General features: G+C 42.0%; 3 protein-coding genes across 3 annotated transcripts; all 3 read left to right on the forward strand.

Moving 5' to 3' along the window:
• Positions 1–1,987: 1,987 nt before the first annotated feature.
• Positions 1,988–14,174, forward strand: ca4b (carbonic anhydrase IV b). The gene is made up of 8 exons (XM_079885451.1): positions 1,988–2,091; positions 2,493–2,537; positions 2,736–2,900; positions 3,306–3,451; positions 3,539–3,631; positions 10,533–10,599; positions 11,086–11,249; positions 13,529–14,174. The coding sequence occupies exons 1-8, from the start codon at positions 2,034–2,036 to the stop codon at positions 13,703–13,705; spliced, it is 915 nt and encodes a 304-aa protein (XP_079741577.1). The 5' UTR covers positions 1,988–2,033; the 3' UTR covers positions 13,706–14,174.
• A 443-nt stretch (positions 14,175–14,617) lies between these two features.
• dhrs11b.1 (dehydrogenase/reductase 11b, tandem duplicate 1) lies at positions 14,618–17,054 on the forward strand. Its single transcript, XM_079885454.1, has 7 exons — positions 14,618–14,816; positions 14,931–15,140; positions 15,598–15,692; positions 15,795–15,924; positions 16,021–16,113; positions 16,188–16,253; positions 16,412–17,054. The coding sequence occupies exons 1-7, from the start codon at positions 14,685–14,687 to the stop codon at positions 16,451–16,453; spliced, it is 768 nt and encodes a 255-aa protein (XP_079741580.1). The 5' UTR covers positions 14,618–14,684; the 3' UTR covers positions 16,454–17,054.
• A 1,407-nt stretch (positions 17,055–18,461) lies between these two features.
• LOC307166837 (dehydrogenase/reductase SDR family member 11-like) lies at positions 18,462–21,929 on the forward strand. Its single transcript, XM_079885535.1, has 7 exons — positions 18,462–19,059; positions 19,544–19,753; positions 19,848–19,942; positions 20,052–20,181; positions 20,297–20,389; positions 20,473–20,538; positions 20,724–21,929. The coding sequence occupies exons 1-7, from the start codon at positions 18,928–18,930 to the stop codon at positions 20,763–20,765; spliced, it is 768 nt and encodes a 255-aa protein (XP_079741661.1). The 5' UTR covers positions 18,462–18,927; the 3' UTR covers positions 20,766–21,929.
• The last annotated feature ends 140 nt before the right edge of the window (positions 21,930–22,069 follow it).

Consider the following 22,069-nt stretch of genomic DNA (forward strand, 5'->3'; position numbering starts at 1 on the left):
CACGCTCAAAAGTAGTATATAAATAAAATATGTATAAAAATAAATTCTAAATATAAAAATATAGACCATTTATAAATATAAAAAAAGGTTTTATCATTATTTCACTTCTTGTTTCTTGTTAAAATATAATAATTCATCTTTTAACGATGAAATGTTATTATATTTTATGATTTTACATCTGTGTCTGGGACAAGGGTAAAACAATAAAATGTACACATAAAACCTATTCAAACATATTAAAAATAAATGATGTAGGCGTGATAAAAAGTTTCTAAGAAAGTTCATGTTTTATGTGTGACCTTCATATAACAAAAAGAGCTGTAATATGAAGATCTGTTAGTAATAAAGAGTAATACCCGGACATGAAAGTGCCCGAAGCTGAAAAGACAGCCCACTGTTCTAAGTAAATTATTTCATTACATTTGCAGCAGTTTGCATATCCAGCATGTGTGTGTGTGTGTGTGTGTGTGTGTGTGTGTGTGTGTGTGTGTGTGTGTGTGTGTGTGTGTGTGTGTGTATGTGTGTGTTTGATACGCTAGCATCAGAGCTTATGAAACCTGAAGGTTGAATCTAAAGGTCAAACCTATAGGACGTTGTTTTCCTGTCTTTTATCAGACACATAAATCCATTATCAACTCCACCATGAACTTTATAGTGTTTTACAGAGTTTTACAGCTGTTTCAATGCTTGTCCTGTAAAATGTATTCTCACTGTTCAAGCAGGAGGCATTGAACTTGAGCTTATACATCTATTTCTGTACAATACTGGATTAACTCCTGAAATAAACACCACGGTGTGGATAGCATCTATAAACTAACTACGTGAAAAGATGGGTATTATCCAGACAGGTTTAGATTAGGGTTAATTCAATTATCTTCTTTGCCTTAATATGCAAGCTAAATGCCTTTATTGTGTCTTCATAACATTTTAGAGACATAAAAGTTACATTAAAGATGTCCCCCTTTTTTAATGCTTAAATATCAACCTATTACTTCAGACATTTCAAAAACAATCAACGTATTAGTCAAGAAATTGTCATAAAATTCATTAAAAATTACTTTTTGGTTACACTTTATTTTTAAGGTTTCTGTGTTACAGTGTAATTGTGCATGTAAGTAACTACTATAGGAATAGGGGTTGGTTTAGGGTTAGTGGCCTGTAATTATGCATAATTACAGTTATTACTACAGTAACTACATGTAACATGTGTAACAAGGACACTGTAAAATAAAGTGTTACCAACTTTTACATCACTATTACTTTCTTGTATTTTTTAAGTTTGAGTTGCGAGTCCGGCAAAAAGTTGAATGACCGCAGAGTGTCTATTTTATAATCACCACTAGATGGCGTAACTATGTAAATATCAGAGACTGGGTTATGTTCTATTCAAAACAACCTTCTGTTACATTATGCTATATGTCCATCCATCAAAACTCTCATTAATACACTCTCAGAATAAAATGGTCACTCTGTAAAAAGGTTCACATAGTAACTTTAAGGTATAATATGCACTTTTTAAGTACAATGGTGTACCTTTTAAAAGCCGCACCAGGGACAGCATTTGTGCCTTTTTTCTGAGAGCGTACTTACAACAGTTAATAAATGTAACATTCTTCTTATGTTTTTTATTCATTTCATTTTACTGTTGTCGTGTTTACTTACTGCTCCAAAAGTGTGCAACAACATTATCCATTAATCAGTGATAACTGATAATAATGGACAAGTGTTTTTCTAGTATGTATGTAGTGGCTGAAAACAAGTGAAAGTTTGTTATTGGTGGAGAACATCTTTATCCGATTAGCTACACTGAATTACCAATTATTAACAGGAAACTATATGATACATTTTAATACAAATGAGTTTTATGGTCACCAGGCTTCGTGCTGTAAAACGTAAAAGGAGGGGACACTGAGATAGCGCTGATTATAAAATGTCCCACTGATGAATCCCATCATAAAATACATTCTCTCTTCTTTAGCAGGATTGATCTTTATGGGGGATTTTTTTATTATTTTTTTATTCAAATATTAAGGATGAACGTGCTCTATCTTTCCATTCTTTCTATTTTATGCAGGTTTGCTTCAAGTGCAGGTGGGTTAAAAATGATTTTTGTATGTCATATCATTTATACAAACAGATTTAGCTACTGCTGAATTTAGGGAGATTTGAGTTCATCAATCCATCATTTTGGATTTTTACTGAACATTTGTACTGAATGTGTTGGAAGGCCTGTCTATACAGCGCAGGCCAAATGAACTTTGTCTGAGTTAAAAAAATATGCACCAATATTATCTATAATGGTGTATCAAGATTTCTGGCAACAAGAGTTGTTGATGCACATTAGACTAAATAGAATACAAATGTATTAACTGAATGACATTGGTCTGTATTCATATGTGCATAATCATAATTACATGTGATTGTATTCCATTATTAATACATTACAATACATATAAATTCGTTTAGAATGACTGAACTTTATTTTCTTTCAGAGTGGTGTTATCAGCACCAAGTAACGTGCAACAACTCATGTGCAGGTGAGAACTGAGCCTTGTTCAATGTCATTTATTAAATTATAAAGAAAAAATAATCAGAATCTGTTTGTTTGTTTGTTTTTTACTGTATCTTTGATCAAATAAGTGCAGCATTGGAGACTTCTTTCAAAAACATTTTTAAGAAATCCAAACTTTTGAATGGTAATATATGATTTATGATCTTTTTTTATATATATATAGGACCGGATGAATGGGCAACCGTTGCCGCAAACTGTGGAAATGGAAAACAGTCACCCATTAACATTTTAACAAAGAATATTTCTGCAGACAGACATCTGACCCCAGTGCAGTTTACAGGCTATCAAGAGATTATCAGTGGTGTCATTATAAACAATGGACACACAGGTAAGTTTACTTAAAGGGATAGTTCACCCAAAAATGACAATTCTGTCGCCCTTATTCCAAACCTGTATGAGATTCCTTGTTCTGCTGAATACAGAAGAAGTTATTTTGAAGATTGTCTGTAATCAAACAGTTGATGAGCCCCATTTTCTTCCATAGTATTTTTTTTCTTTTCTTTTTTCATACCATGGCAGTCAATGGCTACCATCAACTGTTTGGTTTCCGACATTCTTTAAAATTGTGTTCAACAGAAGAAAGAAACTCATACAGGTTTGGAACAACTTGAGGGTGAGTAAATGATGACAGAATTTTCATTTTAGGGTGAACTTATTCTTTTTAGTGAATAGCCTTTACACACATTATTTCACTTTAGAAACACTTTTTGTCATATATTTTTTCCATCTTTAGTGCAAGTGAATCTGCCGAATAGAGCAACAATTAATGGGGCCAATTTAGGATCCACTTACATAGCTCAGCAGCTTCACCTGCACTGGGGCACGAACGGTGGACCTGGATCAGAGCATACGATAGATGGAGAGAAATACCCTATGGAGGTATAACGCTTTTGAGACAGGTTTTATTCTTACACCTATTTGTAAATCGACAAGGAACTATAATCATGCATTATGTATTTTTAACAGCTGCACATTGTACATATTAGAGAAAATTACACCTCTGTGGAACAAGCCATTGGCGACCCTTCTGGAGTGGCTGTTCTTGGATTTTTTTACGAGGTAAAACGTTTCGGTTACTCACGTAACCTCTGTTCTCTCTAGAAGAGGGAACGAGTATTGCGTAGTTGCTACGCTACGGGAAAGCCTTTCTTTCTCGAGATACTGAAGCCAAAAATTATCCTTAATTTTTATAATCTTGTCAACGCAGTGCGGCAGCCTGCAGACCTAGGGCGAGCTACTAGCGTGCCCATTGGCTGCCCTGCGGCAACTGCAGCAGCCTACCGCTGAGCCCTTGGCGTGACGTCACGACCAATGAGCGCGCTTGGCGCGCTTACTGCGTCACAGCCCGCGAAAAGGGGGGTGTGGCTTAGCGTATATAAACAGGGCTCGGAGGCTGCTTCTCTGGTTTCTGTCGCATGAAGCGAAATGAGCTCGTGGCGCGAGCACGGCGGGCTACGCAATACTCGTTCCCTCTTCTAGAGAGAACAGAGGTTACGTGAGTAACCGAAACGTTCTCTTACGAGAGGTTCTCTCGTATTGCGTAGTTGCTACGCTACGGGAACGCCCTTGTCAACGCCGTGCGCGCCCAGCATCCACTGAATGAGTCCCAGGGAGAGCCCGGGGAACGTGATAGCGGAGAGCCGGGCGGCCTAAAGAGGGCTAGCGCCGTACATAAGCACACACTAGGGGGTTTGGAGCGGCACGGCCGGTCCGAACTGACAATTCCCTGCATAGTGCAGCTCAACCAGTAGAGCTAAATCACACACCGTAGCCCGCGCACAGATAGTGGGCCGGCATACGCGAGACTTAGACTGATAACACTTTCGCCTGCAAGGCGGGAACATCCAGGTTGTAAAACCTAACAAATGTAGAGGGGGAGGCCCAGCCTGCCGCTGCACAAATGTCATGAATGGGAATCCCGCTGGACCACGCCCACGACGAGGCCATGCCTCTGGTGGAGTGAGCTCGAATGCCCAATGGGCACTGCAGGTCTTTAGACGCATAAGCCACAGCAATAGCGTCCACTATCCATCTGGACAGGCTGTGTTTCGAGGCGGCGAGACCCTTGGTGCGCCCACCAAACGAAACAAAGAGCTGATCCGAGCGCCTGAAAGCGGCGGACCGTGAAATGTAGTTCCTCAACGCCCTGACCGGGCAGAGGAGATTACCATCGGCCTCGCTGCCATGCGTTGGCAGGGCTGAGAGGGAAATGACCTGTGCTCTGAAGGGAGTGCCCAAAATTTTGGGAACGTACCCATGCCTCGGTCTGAGAATGACTTTGGAGTCATTAGGTCCGAACTCGAGGCACGCGGCGTTAATAGATAACGCGTGAAGGTCTCCCACTCGTTTGACTGAAGACAGTGCTATCAGAAAAACGGTTTTGAGCGTGAGGTATTTCATATCCACAGTTTCCAAGGGTTCGAAGGGATGCGCTCTCAGGGCCTCCAAGACCAGAGAAAGATCCCACATAGGAACCGCGGGGGGTCGCGGGGGGTTCATCCTCCTGGCTCCCCTAAGGAAGCGGATGACGAACTCGTTCCTTCCTAATGCGCGGCCCCGCTCTGAAACAGAGAGCGCTGAAATGGCCGCAACATAGACTTTGAGCGTGGAGGGGGACCTGCCCGCGTCCAGTAGCTCTTGAAGGAAACACAGAATTCGCGATACCCCACATGTCTGTGGATTGAGCCCCTTAGCAGTGCACCATCTGTTAAACACTGACCATTTCGACATGTAGAGCCGCCTCGTAGAGGGGGCTCTAGATTGTATGATCGTGTTCATGACCCCGTCTGGCAGATCAGCCTGTAATCGTTGAGGCTCCACGCATGCAGAGACCAGCGCTCTGGATGGGGATGCCATATCGAGCCGCGGGCTTGAGAGAGAAGGTCTCTCTTCACCGGTATCGGCCAGGGGGCTGAGTCTGCCAGCTGTATTAGATCCGGGAACCAAGCTTGGTTCTCCCAGCATGGGGCTATGAGGAGCACTGAGTGGCGCGCTTCCCTGATTCTCTCGATGACCTGAGGCAGCAGAGAGACCGGGGGAAAAGCGTACAACGGGCCGCTGGGCCAGGTCTGGGCCAGCGCGTCCTCGTTCTTCGAGAAGAACTCTGGGCAATGAGCGTTGTCTTTTGACGCAAAAAGGTCGACTTTCGCTTTGCCGAAACGGCGCCACAGTAACTGGACTGTTTGGGGGTGTAGAGACCACTCCCCAGGGGGAACGTTGTCCCTGGACAGTCTGTCGGGACCCTCGTTCAGGTGGCCAGGCACATGCGCGGCTCTCAGCGAGCGCAGAGAGTGCTGAGCCCACACGAGGAGGCGTTCCGCCAGGGTGCAGAGCGTCTTTGATCTGACACCGCCCTGGCGATTCACATAGGCCACTACCGATGTATTGTCCGTGCGGACTAGAACATGGTGACCGTGGAGGAATGGGAGGAAGTGTTTGAGCGCTTTCTCGACCGCGAGCATCTCTAGACAGTTTATGTGTAGGAGATTCTCCTGGTCTGACCAGCGGCCATAGACCGGTCTGCCTTCGAAGAGCGCTCCCCAACCTAGGTTGGAAGCGTCTGTCGAGACAACTTTCCGGTGTGAAATCACTCCCATAGTCACTCCCGTGAGATACCATTCGGCTGCCAGCCAGGGCTGCAGGGCTGAAATGCAGCCCTGATTCACTCTGACTCGCAAGCCGCCGGCCGCCCAGGCTCGGTGGGGCACGCGCGCTTTCAGCCAGCGTTGAAGCGGGCGCATGCGCAGTAAGCCCAGCTGGAGCGCTGCTGCAGCTGAGGCCATATGCCCCAAGATACGCTGGAATGTCCTCAGCGGAACCCGGCTGCCTATTTGGAGGGATGCGGCGAGGAGGCGGATGCGGCGCGCGCGCTGCTCCGACAGTCTGGCCGTCATAGCCACCGAGTCCAGTTCTATTCCAAGAAAGGAAATTGACTGACGGGGCGATAGCGAGCTCTTGGTCCAGTTGACCGAGAGACCCAGCTCCTCCAAATGGCTGAGAAGCGCTGTTCTGTGAGACACAAGTTCCGTCTCTGACTGCGCTAGAATAAGCCAATCGTCCAGATAATTCAGTATTCGCATTCCCTGTTTTCTCAGGGGAGCGAGGGCCGTGTCCATGCATTTCGTAAATGTACGGGGTGCCAAAGACAGGCCGAAGGGCAGGACTGTGTACTGATATACTCGACCGTTGAAGGCGAATCTCAAGAATGGCCTGTGACGGGGAGTTATCTGGATCTGAAAGTATGCGTCTTTTAGATCGAGAGAGATAAACCAGTCTCCTGGGCGAATCTGCGCGAGGATTTTTCTGGTTGTGATCATTTTGAACGGCCGTCTCATGAGGGCTTTGTTCAGATGTCTCAGATCTAAAATAGGTCTTAACGCTCCGTCCTTCTTGGGTACGAGGAAGTAGCGGCTGTAAAAGCCCGACTCGCTCAGAGAAGGATGAACCTGTTCTATAGCCCCTTTGCGCAGCAGCTTCGCTATTTCTGCTTGAAGCAGGTGCGCAGCTTCTGAACTCACTCTCGTCTCCGTCTGTGCTGTAAAGCGCGGAGGGCGACGAGCGAATTGAAGCGAATAGCCGTGTTTTATAGTATTCAGCACCCATTCTGACGCGCCCTGAATCGCTTCCCATGCTTTCGCATGCATAGCTAGGGGTCGAATGGTCTCTGGGTTCAGATCGCCGCGCTGCGCGGGATGGGGAACCTGTATCAGAGAGGATGGAGCGGCGTGCGCGCCGCTGGTGCTCGAACACGGGGGCTGGTAAACAGTATTGGCCGACTGAACAGCATTCAGTAGCTCGGTCCCATCGGATGGAGCGTGATTTGCTGTCAAACATCCCAGGCGCGAGAGTGGCGTGGGGATTATAATGTCTAAAAGTGAGTGCGCGTGCTCGTGAGCGGGCGCAGAGTTTACACTTATGACATGGCCAGTGTTTGGGAGCTTTAGAGGGTCTGTGACCCAAGGTAACTGACTGGCAGAGCGAACAGCGGGTAGGTGTGAGCACAAGGCTGTGGGCACATTTTCTACACTTAATACTCGAGCGGCTTGCGTCCGCTTCATGAGAGAGCGCTCTGTGCGCGTTACCATGGGGACCCTGTTTGTGTGAAGCAGTGAGCACATGGGAGTGGGCACATTTTCTACACTTATAATACTCTCGGCCTGAGCCGTTGTTGCCCGGGGTAACCGAGTGACAGAGCGAGTTACGGGTAGATGTGAGCACAGAGTTGTGGGCACATTTACTACACTTAGTACTCGAGCGGTGTGTGACCGCTTTATGAGAGAGCGCTCTGAGCGCGTTACCATGGGGACCGTGTTTGTGTGAAGCAGTGAGCACGTGGGAGTGGGCACATTTTCTGCACTTACAACACCTTCGGCCGGAGCCGGAAAACCCGAATTTACACTCTTTCTGAGATTTATTTGGGCCGCCGTAAAAACGGCGTTTGTGTGCAGGCGAGCGAGTGGTATTACTGGCTCGTTGGCTGCGGTGTAAGCTGCTGCAGTAGCCTGTACTGAGGGGACTGACAGAGCTGGGCGTTTTGATGGCGGTCCGGCCGCAGCGGGACTCAGCCATCTTTTCCTCCCTGCGGGTGCTAGGAGGACTTCGCGGGCTCAGACTTCAGCGTTATCTTGGGACGCGGACCCCGGGGGGGCGGCGGTCTGTGACGGCTGGTTGAGCGCGACCTAGGGCGGCCGCCCTGGCGTCGCTGCGAAGCAGTTGGTGGCCGAGACGAGCGCTGTGTGGAGCTGCGCGCAGGAGGCTGAGCTTGAGAGCGGCCTGCGGCTGGGCTCGAGCGGCGGGGCAGGAAGAGATTCATAGCCTGCGACGCCTTCTGTACTTCAGAGAAGCGGTCCACAATCCCGCTGACCGCAGGGCCGAAGAGGCCAGTGGGCGAGAGCGGGGCGTTGAGGAAAACAGCGCGTTCTGACTCACTCATATCCGCCAGCGTCAACCATAAGTGTCTGTCGATGACGGTGAGCGCGGCCATGGATCTGCCGATGGCTTGTGCAGCGGTTTTGGTAGCGCGGAGCGAAAGGTCCGTCGCGCTGCGCAGATCTGTTAAGGCTGTGTGATCCGAGCCCTTCTCGTCCAATTCACGGAGGAGGTCGGCTTGCAGGATCTGGAGAACAGCCATCGAGTGCAGGGCGGAAGCAGCTTGGCCGGAGGCGGCGAATGCGCGGCCGGCGAGAGCTGATGTGGTCCTGCAGGCTTTGGACGGCAGGGCAGACTTTGAGCGCCATCTAGCAGACGGCGGGCAAAGGTGCGTTGCCACCGCTTCCTCAACGGAAGGGATGCCGGTATATCCTTTCTCGGCGGCCCCGTCCACCTGGGAGAGGGCCGAGGAGACAGATGAGCGGAGTCTAGCGGAGAAGGGCGCGTTCCACGACTTCGATAGCTCCGCATGGAGCTCGGGCAGGAAGGGTGCTGACCTAGAGGCTGGCGCTTGGCGGCGGCTAGGCAGAAAACACCCGTCGAGTCGGTTCGGCGCGGGCTCCTTGGGTGGGGACCAGTCCAATCCCAGTCGGTCGACCGCTTTGGTGAGGAGGCGGATAAGCTCCGCGTCAACACTGGAGCGGGACCTGCCAGACTCTGGAGTCGAGGAGGCGGAGCGGTGAGAGCCCGACCATTCCTCGCTGTCCGAAGCAAGCAGAGAGCAGCTGTCAGCGGCGTCATCTGCTTCATCCCCAAAGGCGACGGCAGTGCAGGCAGTGGCCGGCCGCTGCGCGTCGGTGAAGGGCGGGGGAGAAGGAGAGAGCGAGGCTCGCGGGAGGGGCTCCGGCGAGCGCTCAGCTATAACCACCGGCTCGGGAGGCCTTTGAGAGCGGCGTTTCTTCTTTCGCGGCCCTGAAGAGGCAGCCGGGGAAGGTGGAGGATCATCAAACATGGCGAGTCGAGCCCGCAGGGTCGACATCGGCAAGTCCTCACACTGTTCGCAGCCGCCCGTGGAGAGGGCGCGGGCTGCGTGGTCGAGGCCCAGGCAGAGAGCGCAGACCACGTGGCGGTCTCCGTCGCTGAGCGAGGCTCTGCACGAGCCACAGGATGAGCGAGGCATTTGCAACAACGCCTCGCGCTCTTTTAGATGCAAAGTGTGTCGCGGGGCGAACACACACACACATACAACACAGAGCAGTAAAGGATATATTCGCCGGATAGCGAAGCAGGCAGGGAAGGCTGAAGGCGGCGAAGGCGGCCGGCGTCCTCAGGCTGAGATCCTCGGCGTGCTGGTCGCTTGATTCAACGGCGGCTTCCTCAGAGAGCAGCGATGCGAAGAGCTTCGCTGAAAAGACAGAAATCAGAGAAGCAGCCTCCGAGCCCTGTTTATATACGCTAAGCCACACCCCCCTTTTCGCGGGCTGTGACGCAGTAAGCGCGCCAAGCGCGCTCATTGGTCGTGACGTCACGCCAAGGGCTCAGCGGTAGGCTGCTGCAGTTGCCGCAGGGCAGCCAATGGGCACGCTAGTAGCTCGCCCTAGGTCTGCAGGCTGCCGCACTGCGTTGACAAGATTATAAAAATTAAGGATAATTTTTGGCTTCAGTATCTCGAGAAAGAAAGGCTTTCCCGTAGCGTAGCAACTACGCAATACGAGAGAACCTCTCGTAAGAGAACCACAGATGCATTGGCCCCACTTTAAATTAAGTGTGTACTGACATTTAAATTAAGCATTGATACAATACACTTATTGTGTACATACATTGGACTTCTGCAATTACATCTAAAATTACACTGTTGACGCTTTCCTGACCCTTAACTCACCCTTAAACCTATCCCTAACCTTATCCATATCTCAATAGCAACAAAAGTGTTGTGCAAAAGAACATGGACAGAATAAGTATACATTGTATCAATCTTCTTCTTTTTTATGAACTGTATAAGATACCTAATATAAAGTGAGACTGATGTGATCATAAATGTTTGTTATTTACAGCTAATAAAAGTGTTTTATTGTGTCTATCTTATCTGCAGGAATCAGACAATGCCAATAAAAAATATGAAGCAATCATAAATTCTCTGAAAAATATTACACACCCTGGTAAGAAGTTTCGAACACCCTTCGAAGTTTAATAAATATGTTGTTTATCGCTTCTTGATGAGGTCCTATATGTCACTCAAGGACAGGACACTATCTATTCTCTAATACGGGAGACATGTATAATGTATTATTGTTCAGCATCCTGCTATATTTAGAGAGAAGAAGAGGAACTTCATGACAGTTTATAAATATATATCTTTGGTAACACTTTAGTTTAGGGTCCAATTCTCACTATTAACTATTTGCTTATTAGCATGCATATTAGAATATTGGATGTTTATTAGTACTTATAAAGCACATATTAATCTGCATGACCATATTTTACATTCCTTAATCCTACCCAATACCTAAACTTAACAACTACCTCACTAACTATTAATAAGCAGTAGCCTAATTAGGAGTTTATCGAGGCAAAAGTCGTTTTTAATAGTTATAGTTAATAGTGAGAATTGGACCCTATCTAAAGTGTGACCACATCTTTTTTAGGCACCAATGTAACACTTGGAAATGTATCATTGGACATGCTTATTCTCCCCCATGATGAATTGAAGAAGTACTATCGCTACCAGGGGTCTCTCACCACACCAGCCTGCTCTGAAGCTGTGGTCTGGACAATATTTGAGAAAGCGATACCACTCAGCAAAGAACAGGTAGTTTATTATATGTATCCACCTTATTTTGCGACGTAAGCTCTGTGAATCTTCGAGACTTCCAATTCATTCGCCTGCAACAAGATAAAAGTAATCTTTTTATAACTAGAAGAATAACATAGTGCCATAAACAGTCAGTTGGCAATATCAAGCAGCATACCGAGCTGTTTTGTACAGCTAGAATTAACAGTAAAGCGGATGACACTGGACACCAGACACATTCAATTTACAAATGTAAAAATAAGGTGGATAAACAAGTGAAATTTTAACACAGAATGAGTCGTACCCAGGCTTGGGAGGGTTACTTAAAAAATGTATTCCGTTACAGTTACAAATTACTTCATAAAAAAGTATTCAGTAACGTAATCCAAGTACTATAATATGAAAGTAATGTAACTGATTACTTTTGGATTACTTCAAGGTCACATATAAAGTCAAGCAAGAAGACATATTATAAAAAAAATTTTTTTAAATGTTTATTCATTAAGAATTTGGTCCAGTGTACAATATTTGCAAAATATACACACAGGCCTGAATATATATTTATGTAAAGGGATATACAGACATCTAGTGGCTAATGTATGGTATTACAGATTATTTTGTTTTATTTTTAACTAATTTTTAACTAAAAAATAAAAACATAATAAACTTTAAACAATAAATTTTTAGACAATCTAGATATTAGTTTATTTTAAAATAGGCCCACATGTTGACTAAAGCCGCCGCGATCTTTCTTAATTTGCCTGACTGAACTTGGGGCGTTGGCAGTGGGAGTTCCCCTACGTTACCTAGACAGCGAACATCCCGTTACGCGAGAAAAGATTAAGAAAGGACATTTTGGGTACTAAAAAAGCTACTCTCCTAAATTCTACAAAATAGCAGCGGAATTTCCATGAATTAAAAGCGATTTTACCCGCAGGCAGCATCGTTTCTACTAGCAGTGATTCAATCTGCGTCTGAGGAGATTGTAGAAAGCTGTTATTTGCGCATGCACCAGCGGGTGGCACACGTGAGTCATTACTGGCAACAGAACCAGGAACTACTGTATAATCAAGCAGCGCTTAATATAGTGTTATTATGCCAAAATACTTATTTATTTAGTTTTAAATGAAACCATTGTAATCCTGAAAGTATTCCCCCTTTTTTCAAAATGTAACTATAATCTGATTACTACGTTTTTTGACGTAACTGTAACGGATTACAGTTACTGGATTTTTGTATCCTGATTAGGGGAGAGCGGGGCACAAAGTAACGCTTTTTGACTTTCTCAGTTTGTGTAAATCTACTTATGGTTCAGAGTATTTATTTTTTCCCACATTAATTTCCCACATGTCTAGTACAATTATGTGCTTTTGTTTTATTAATACAGTATATACTTATTTCTTGATATACCCCGAAAGAATGGAAGTGAAATGTGACAACATGCCCCATAGGTGGGGTACATTGTAACATAACATATGACAGCTTAAAATGTTATCTGATCTAATAAAAAAAATATACAAAACAAACTAAAATATTTTCTAAATAAAATACAATTAAAAAACTTTTTCATATAAAATAATGGCAATTTTTAATAATTAAATATAAACTCATTTTTGAGTTTTGACTACGAACACAGGAAAACACAGCTATACAACATAGTTCAAAACAAATAAATAATTAGTAATTTCTGAACATTGACTCTCAGTCTTTATTCACCTTTTTCTCACGTTTTCTCAATAAAATTAATAAAAGTATTAAAAGTATAGAATATAATAGCATATTTCTAATAGGGGCACATTGTAATGAAGTGTTACAACATGCCCCCGCCTACACAAATGGGATTTAAACCCGGCTAGTGTCTTCTGCTAGTTAGCGAAGCATTAAAGAGCTATCTCAACTGTTAAATAACATCTTAGAGATTAAAATAATATCAGATTTGTCTTATTTTAAATAAACACAAAAAATAGAGATGAAAAATTAACTTAAGAAATTTACTTTTGCTATGGTTTAATATGTCTATGGATATCTTCAAAAAAAAAAAAAAAAATGGCGGAATTTTTTTTTCTATATAGTGTTGATATGGCAACTAGTAAATACACAAAGTTTCGTCATCCAAGCATGTGCGGAAGTATTTAAAACAAGCGTGTTATTTTTTACAGTCTATGGTTACAACTAGCCCCGCGTTAGGTTGTGCCCCGCGCTCCCCTACATAACGCCGTTACATGTATTCCGTTACTCCCCAACCCTGGTCGTACCATACCATATGATACCATATAACCCTTTTCTTTGTCTTGCAGCTTTCTGCATTTTCAAACTTGGTGTTATCTGATGGGACTGCCATGGTAAACACATACCGGCCCGTTCAGCCGCGGTATGGACGTGATGTGTATTATTCTAGGAGTTTTGTTTTTTGTGTTAGCACTGCCTTATTGATCAGCTCTGTTTTCACATCACTCTATGTTCTCACGGTCTGATTTATGGCTATGTTTTGGGGGTATTGCTCGAAACAAGTTTTTTGGGGGATAATTTGTTATTAATTCAAGACAAATCAAACTTTATTGTTGTTCGGCCATGTTCAGCTACTATTATCTAACATAAAATGAACCTAAAGCACATCCCACATCAGAGGCCTTCTCGAATGTATGAAAATTATTTATACAAAAGTCATAATTGAACTGATATTGTTGAAAAAAAACTGTTGTATAAAAACAATATTTAGCTGTGTCTGTTATAAGAAAGTAAAATATTTATTGTCCTATTTTGAATCATATTTGTGGAAAGTATGTGCAAAAGGACATTGTTTGACATTACACTGCACATTAGGACATAGAGAAACACAGTTCACAATACTTAAGAAGTGTTTTGGGGGATTTTTATGATTGTAAATACTGTATTCTTGCTTTTCTGAATTGGTAGTCCTAATTGTAAAACAATTAAAAACTCAAATAAATAAAAAAGCCAAAAAGCCAAAAAGCATAAACCAACAAATAAATGGTCTATTCACTGGTAATTGTTTATTTCAATGTAGGCCTATATAATGAATAACTAACCCTGTGAAGATTTTACAGCCTACCTAGATTGTATTGGACCTGGAAAGTGAGTTTTCATTGGTCAGATTCTCTGGAGACAGATTATTCATTGACACGCAGAGTTGGGTGATTTGACATTGAATATATCTGGCAACCGATAAAATGAGATGAGAGGGAGAGAATGAAGTGGGAACCTTGGGGATTTTACAGTTCAAAATATTAGACTATCAAAAAGACTGGGGGGGGGGTACTGTGTACTGTGAGGTCCTGGATGGAAAAATCCAGCAGTTATGTCTAGAGGTTTAAAACAACCTTGGGCTGGAAAGCTTTGCTGGACCTGGCAACCCCCTGGCCATCACTATAAACTCACATTTGAAGAAGTGTGACCGCACAGTCAGTTGTCCAGCACTATTCAACTTGTAACATGGATCGCTGGAAAGGCAGGGTTGCTCTTGTCACTGGGGCTTCAGTGGGAATCGGAGCTGCAATCGCAAAGTCTCTTGTGCAGCATGGCATGAAGGTGGTCGGATGTGCCAGAAATCTAGAGCAAATACAGGTAATCTACCGTTAACGAGCAAACAGCAGAGCGGTTCACTGCATACACTTGCGAGAAGTAGCCTAAATGTAGGACTACACTTTGAAGAATCGCGTGTTCTTTTTTCTTTCGCAGAATTTGGCTGCAGAATGTGTCAGTAGTGGATTCAGCGGCACTCTGTTCCCGTATAAATGTGATCTGTCTGTAGAGGACGAAGTGTTATCCATGTTCTCCTGGATCAAAGTTCAACATCAGGGCATTGATGTGTGCATTAATAATGCTGGTTTGGCTCTCCCAGAGCCTCTATTGAGTGGCAAAACCAGTGGCTGGAGGACTATGATGGATGTAAGTAGACTAACTGAATATTGCAGCCGTGTGTAGCGTCTTGACACGACAAAGCGAGTCAGTGATTCTTTTCAGTTCTTTCAGTGAGCCGATTCGACCGAGTCAGTGATTCATTTACGTCATTGCGTGCTCTCTGACATCACGGCGTGCATATTAGGCCTACGTATTTTTTTTATTTATTTTTTTGGTAAATGCATATCCACATTCAGTTTGTTGTATGCGCCAGTTTATAAAAACGAACCAAAATATAATTTGCATTTACTTTTACAATTGTAATTTGAATGTTGTTTGAATACAGTGCTATTAAAACCATCTGTTTTTATATGTATGTTGATAAAACTGTTGCAAACTAACATGAATTTATTACTCATAAATGTCTTACTGATTTTTTTTTTTTTTTTTTTTAAATAACTCCTCAGACTAAACTCATGAAATAAAGAATTTAACTATTTTTCAGGTGAATGTCATTGCTCTGTCAGTATGCACCCGTGAGGCTTACCAGTCCATGAAAGAAAGAAATATTAATGATGGCCATATCATTAATATAAACAGGTAGAATGTTTTATAATATATTTTTTTTGCCAGTCTTCAAATTCCTGCCTGTGCCGAGGCAAAAAACCATTCAATATCCTTAAAGCTCTTGTTGTGTTTTAGCATGAGTGGACACCGGGTTATCAACAACGCTGAAGCACACTTCTACACTGCCAGCAAATATGCTGTGACTGCTCTCACTGAAGGTCTCCGGCAAGAGTTCCGCGAGGCCAAAACCCACATACGTGCCACAGTAAGAGCAGGATGAACACTTTATTTAGGTAATATGATTATTACATGTGTAAAGTTCTAAGACTTGTTAGCACTAAGATCTCTCTTTCTTTAACAGTGTATATCTCCTGGTTTAGTGGAGACCGAATTTGCCTACCGGTTCCTTAGTCAAACCCCAGAAAAGGCTGCTGCTACCTATAAATCTATAAAGGTAGACAAATCCTGATTTTTGTTTATGTTGTAGATTATTGTTTACACTTTTAAATATGTAAATGATATTTACAGTGCCTGCAAGCAGATGACATAGCAAACGCAGTGGTGTATGTCCTAAGTGCTCCTCCTCATGTTCAAGTAAGTGTCATCCATCACTGGAGAAAACTTTTGTGCTGTAAATGTTTGCTGAGATTGTTCATATTCATACAATCAGCTTGAGCTGCTGTGGTCATTTTCAGCAGTGTATTTTCTTGGAAGATTTCATGTAATTGTTTTTTTTCCTTCCCCATCTCTAGATTGGTGACATTCAGATGAGGCCTGTGGAACAGCTGACTTAACTTGAAGAGATAAACAGGAACAGGCATCGCTGACATCTCAATCATCTTAAAAGCTCAATATATAGTTTCAAAGATTAAATGTAGGGAAAACTACAAGAATGTCCCTATAAACTGTTTCTGCACTCCAGATCTTTTGAAATTCAAATAACAAGAACACTGATCTGTCAAATCATGAAGTTTACATTTTATAATTACTTATAAAATCTATATGTTATATATATAAAAAAAGACTATAATTGGTATTGGAGAAATTATGCAAAGTGATATCAAATATAGAGTTATCAGTCTTGCAAAATGCAGAATCACTGTAATTCTTTGCTTTACATTATACTGATGAACAAACACAAGTGAACATACAGTTGTGGTCCGAATTATTGGCACCCCTGGTAAATATGAACAAAAATGGCTGTAAAAATAAATCTGCATAGTTTATCCATCTGATCTTTCATTAAAAAATTAGCAAAAAATCTAACTTTTCACTGAAGTAAAAGATTTGAAAGTGGGGGGGGGGGGGGGGGGGATTACATTATGAAATAAATGTTTTTCTCCAAAACACGCTGGTGATAATTATTGCCTTTTATTAAATACCTTTTGCCAAGATAACAGCTCTGAGTGTTCTTCTTTTTTTCTATAATGCTTGATGAGTTTGGAAATCGTCTGACAAGAGATCAGAGATCATTCCTCCTTACAGAATCACTCCAGATCCTTCAGATTCCCAGCTCCATGTTGGTGCATCTTCTCTTCAGTTCACCCCACTCATCAGGTCAGGGAAAATGGACGGCCATGGCAGAAGATACAATTTGTGCTCAGTGACACGTTTTTGTATTGATTTTGAAGTTTGTTTTGGATTGTTGTCCTGATGGAAGATCCAACCACGGCCCATTATAAGATTTCTAGAAGAGGCCATCAGGTTTAGATTTTTTATCTGTTGGTATTTGCTAGACTCCATGTATCTGAACAAGAAGTCCAGGACCTCCAGCAAAAGAAAAAAAAAATAGATCCACACCATTAAAGATCCAGCTGTATATTTGCTGCCAAAAAGCTATTTTTTAAAGTTCCATCTGACAATAGAATCCGGTCCGTTTTGAAGTTCCAGTCGTGTCTGACAACTGAATATGCTGGAGTTTGTTTTTGGATGAGCGAGGAGGATTTTTCTTGAAACCCTCCCAAACAACATGTGGTGATGTAGGTGCTGTTTAATTTTTTTTTTAGGCTTTGACCCCAAGACTCAACTAATCTCTGCAATTCTCCATCTGTGATCCTTGGAGAGTCTTTGGCCACTCAAACTTTCCTCCTCAACGTGCATTAAGACAATATAGACTTGTCCTGTTCCAGGCAGATTCGTAACATCTTTAGTTGATTGGAACTTCTTAATTATTGCCCTGATGGTCCAAATGTGGATTATCAATTCTTTAGCAATTTTCTTACAGCCACTTTCTATTTTGTGAAGCTCAACAATCTTTTGCTGCACATCAGAACTATATTCTTTGGTTTTACTCATTGTGAAGGATGATTAAGGGAATTTGGCCTTTGTGTTTCTTCATATGTGAAAAAGAAGTCATAGCTGGACAATTTCATGTTTTTCTAGTCACCCTGGTGTGCTAAAAAAAAAGGTAAATATTAATATACTTCAGAGATATTTTACTCATACAAAAATTATAGGGGTGCCAATTATTGTGGCCAATGTGTTTTGGAGAAAAACTACTATTTCAAAAGTTTCTGAGCTGCTATTTTTAAGTGATGCACTAATAAAAAGGAGGGATTTATATCATGATTTTCTTCTTAAATTGTTTGTGATGAAACTATCAAATAGCTTTTTTCTTTGAAAAGAAAAGTGCCAACTGTTGAAGAACATTAATTTTATGAAGTCAAGGAGAAATAAATGAATACATTTTATTACAAACATGGCTGAGGACAGGCTCAAAATTGCTGAATTTGTAGCTGCTTTTATAAAAATGAAAGGTTATGTGTAGTGTTTTTTGTTGTTATTCAGTGAACCAATGCTGTCAGTGGCATTAAAACTGAATATAGCCTACAGTCAGCACTGAAGTTTTCAGACGAATTGATGCAATTTACTGCATTGAGGGCGAATTTTGTATAGCACTGCAGGAACGTGATGCTTCCAAACGTAAGTGACTCAGAACACAGGCACAAAATGGGACACAGAATTTGCGGAAACAATCCTAACGGTTATACACGCTTACTGAACTGAATTTTACTGCTACACTGGAAAATGCGGAAGACGCAATAGCGAGCTCTTGCAAAAAAAGCGAGCCCTATTGTTTGAATTCACAAAAATGCTACCGCAAAAATCTCGGAGGAACATAGGAGTGATCAGGTGTGTGTGACACAGTAGGTCGTGCATTGGCTAGATCATTAGACTGCATATTCAATAACAACAGGGAATGCATATGAGGTAAAGGTCACTGCAAACTGGCAGCAGCTCTTCTGTTAGACTTTTGTGAACTTGTAACATGGATCGCTGGAAAGGCAGGGTTGCTCTTGTCACTGGGGCTTCAGTGGGAATCGGAGCTGCAATCGCAAAGTCTCTTGTGCACCATGGCATGAAGGTGGTCGGATGTGCCAGAAATGTGAAGCAAATTGAGGTAATTTACATTACGCATTTGTAGCAGAGGATTAAAGGCTTGCGTATGATGAACAAAATGTCTGTTGATTCATTAGTGATTACCATTCTGTTTACTTTTTTAAAGTTTGACAGCACCCTGGTCAGTTAATGGAGAAAAAAGCAGCATGAACATTATTCTAAATTTCTCACTTGATGTTTGACACAATAAAAAGTCATACAGGTTGAGAAAATGAAGCCAACAAAGACATTTCTGTTATCATTTAAAAACATCTTAATGTTTGAAATGCTTTACATAACAACAATTTTATAATTCGTATAAGACATATGCTAGGGAACAATGTGTTCATAAGGACAAAGTTCTAAAAATTGGTAGGTAGCTATAATAATTAACCTCATGCACAATTTGTTTGCTTGCTCTGCTATAGCTTGCTGTTTCTCTGCCAATGGCTTTGAGCTTTGACCCTTCGTGAAATGTAAATCTCGTAGTGTTTTTCCATTTATAGAATTTGGCAGCAGAATGTGTCAGTAGTGGATTCAGCGGCACTCTGTTCCCGTATAAATGTGATCTGTCTGTAGAGGACGAAGTGTTATCCATGTTCTCCTGGATCAAAGTTAAACATCAGGGCATTGATGTGTGCATTAATAATGCTGGTTTGGCTCTCCCAGAGCCTCTATTGAGTGGCAAAACCAGTGGCTGGAGGACTATGATGGATGTAAGTAAATCACAGAATAAATATATAGGTATTTCCATTCTGACAACATGCAGCTAGAGTATGTAATTTTAGTCAATTTTTTCAAAAATTTCAGGTGAATGTCATTGCCCTGTCAGTGTGCACCCAAGAGGCTTACCATTCCATGAAAGAAAGATATATTGATGATGGCCATATCATTAATATTAATGGGTACTATAATGTTTTAATGGATATTTTTAGACATATTTTCTGCATTTATATTCCTGTGCCATGGACCAAAGCATCCTGACTCTAAATACCGTATCCTACTATGTTTTAGTATGTGTGGACACCGTGTCCTCCACAATGCTGATTTACACTTCTACACTGCCAGCAAATATGCTGTGACTGCTCTCACTGAAGGTCTCCGGCAAGAGTTACGCAAGGCCAAAACCCACATACGTGCCACAGTAAGAGCAGGATAAACGAGACATGTTTTCGATGAACACTTTATTTATGAAAATGAGTATTGCATGTCCAATGTTCATAAATGTGCTGGCACTAAGATTGCTCTTTCTTTGACAGTCTATATCTCCTGGTTTAGTGGAGACGGAGTTAACCTACCGGCTCTTTAGTCAAAACCCAGAAAAGGCTGCTGCTACATATAAAAGTATAAAGGTATAAGACAAATCCTGATTCTTGTCTGCAGAGCATAAAAGGTCATTGTTTACCTTTATAAAATTTGGAAATCATATTTGCAGTGCCTGCAAGCAGATGACATAGCAAACACAGTGGTGTATGTCCTAAGTTCTCCTCCTCATGTTCAAGTAAGTGTCATCCATCACTGGAGAAAACTATTGTGCTGCAGCATTAACATGTTAATGTTTGCTGTCTTTCAGTCATATGAGATCACACTTTGTTATATTTTAGTATATCCACATATTTTTCGGTGTAAACTTGATGATTTATAATTTAATTGCAATTTAGAGTTTTTTTCCTTTGCTCTTTGTAGATTGGTGACATTCAGATGAGACCAGTGGAGCAGTTGACATAAGATAAACAGGATCAAGTGCCAATATCAGGGTCAACGTTCACAGACAATCAAAGATCACAGAAAATTTTTACATTTTTATTGTAGTAAATGAAATGATTTTGAGAAAATATGCTGGTGTTAATGAGTACAATTTTGATTTGACACAATGTGATAATTACTTTATGTGCTTTTCCAATAGCTCTTTCTGGTTTTCTTGTAAAAAAAGGAAAGAAAGAAAAAGATAAAAAAGTGCCAGTATTCAATAGCGAACTGAAAGCATGCAATATCAAGGATAAAAAAGTCTATTTTTTTAAATAAACATGGTTTTATCTTATACTGGAACCTGCTCATTAATGTTTTTATTCTAAAGTGTTCTTAAAGGGATAGTTCACCCAAAAATGAAAATTCAGTCAGTAAGTACTCACTCATTCCAAACCTGTAAGACTTTCATTCATCTTTGGAACACAAATGAAGATCTTTTTGATGAAATCTGAGAGCTTTCTGTCCCTCCATTGACAGCTACGCAACTGACACTTTGACACTTCAAAAAGTTCATAAAGAGATTGTAAAACTAATCCATAGGCTATATGAATTGAACGGTTTAGTCAAAATTTCCTAAAGAGACAAGATAACTTTATATGATGAACAGATTTAATTAAGGCTTTTATTCACATATAAACATTTATCAGTGAACATAAACAAGCTCAACTGTACTTGCTTGAAGTGTGAGAGGAAACATCATTGGTTCTTGTGGAAGCTCAAACACGTAACACGAGAATGAACCTCATTGGTTCTTTCTGAAGCACAAACATGCCGCGTAACCCAAGAGAATGAACATCAAGCGAACATGTCTGAGCTTCCATTTACCATAACTAATGTGTGCATTGATGAATGTTTATATGGGATAATGGGGGGAAAAAAGCCTAAATTCAATCTGTCAATCATTTAAAGCGATCGTGTCTCTTCAGAAAATGTTGATACTCAATTCATATGGATTCGTTTTATGATCTCTTTATGAACTTTTTAAGCGTCAAAGTGTAAGTTGCATATAACTGTCAACGGGGGACAGAAATCTCTCAGATTTCATCAAAAAGATCTTTGAGTTGTGACGAGGGAGAGTAGAATTTTAATTTTTGAGTGAACTATCCCTTTAATTATTGCCCAGAAGGGAATCGGGGCAAAGATTAAATACAAATCACTGCACGGGTCGGGACGCATTTATGTTCATTTCAAACGCAAGTGAGTTTGTTTTGGATGCAGAGGTGTTGTTTGCCGCACAATGAATTTTGCTGTCATGAATATTTCCTTCTGAGTGCACTTACAAT

Source organism: Squalius cephalus, assembly GCF_949319135.1.
Source record: "Squalius cephalus genome assembly, chromosome: 11".
In the NCBI taxonomy this organism is placed as follows: domain Eukaryota; kingdom Metazoa; phylum Chordata; class Actinopteri; order Cypriniformes; family Leuciscidae; genus Squalius; species Squalius cephalus.

Bases quoted from the DNA above. Each gene is read 5' to 3' on its own strand.
- ca4b (XM_079885451.1), top strand. From the start codon at position 2,034: ATGAACGTGCTCTATCTTTCCATTCTTTCTATTTTATGCAGGTTTGCT. The intron at 2,092-2,492 runs GTGGGTTAAAAA...ATTTTCTTTCAG, and splicing joins CAGGTTTGCTTCAAGTGCAG to AGTGGTGTTATCAGCACCAA. The intron at 2,538-2,735 runs GTGAGAACTGAG...ATATATATATAG, and splicing joins GTGCAACAACTCATGTGCAG to GACCGGATGAATGGGCAACC.
- dhrs11b.1 (XM_079885454.1), top strand. From the start codon at position 14,685: ATGGATCGCTGGAAAGGCAGGGTTGCTCTTGTCACTGGGGCTTCAGTG. The intron at 15,141-15,597 runs GTAAGTAGACTA...ACTATTTTTCAG, and splicing joins GCTGGAGGACTATGATGGAT to GTGAATGTCATTGCTCTGTC. The intron at 16,254-16,411 runs GTAAGTGTCATC...CCCCATCTCTAG, and splicing joins GTGCTCCTCCTCATGTTCAA to ATTGGTGACATTCAGATGAG.
- LOC307166837 (XM_079885535.1), top strand. From the start codon at position 18,928: ATGGATCGCTGGAAAGGCAGGGTTGCTCTTGTCACTGGGGCTTCAGTG. The intron at 19,943-20,051 runs GTACTATAATGT...ACTATGTTTTAG, and splicing joins CATATCATTAATATTAATGG to TATGTGTGGACACCGTGTCC. The intron at 20,390-20,472 runs GTATAAGACAAA...TCATATTTGCAG, and splicing joins CTACATATAAAAGTATAAAG to TGCCTGCAAGCAGATGACAT.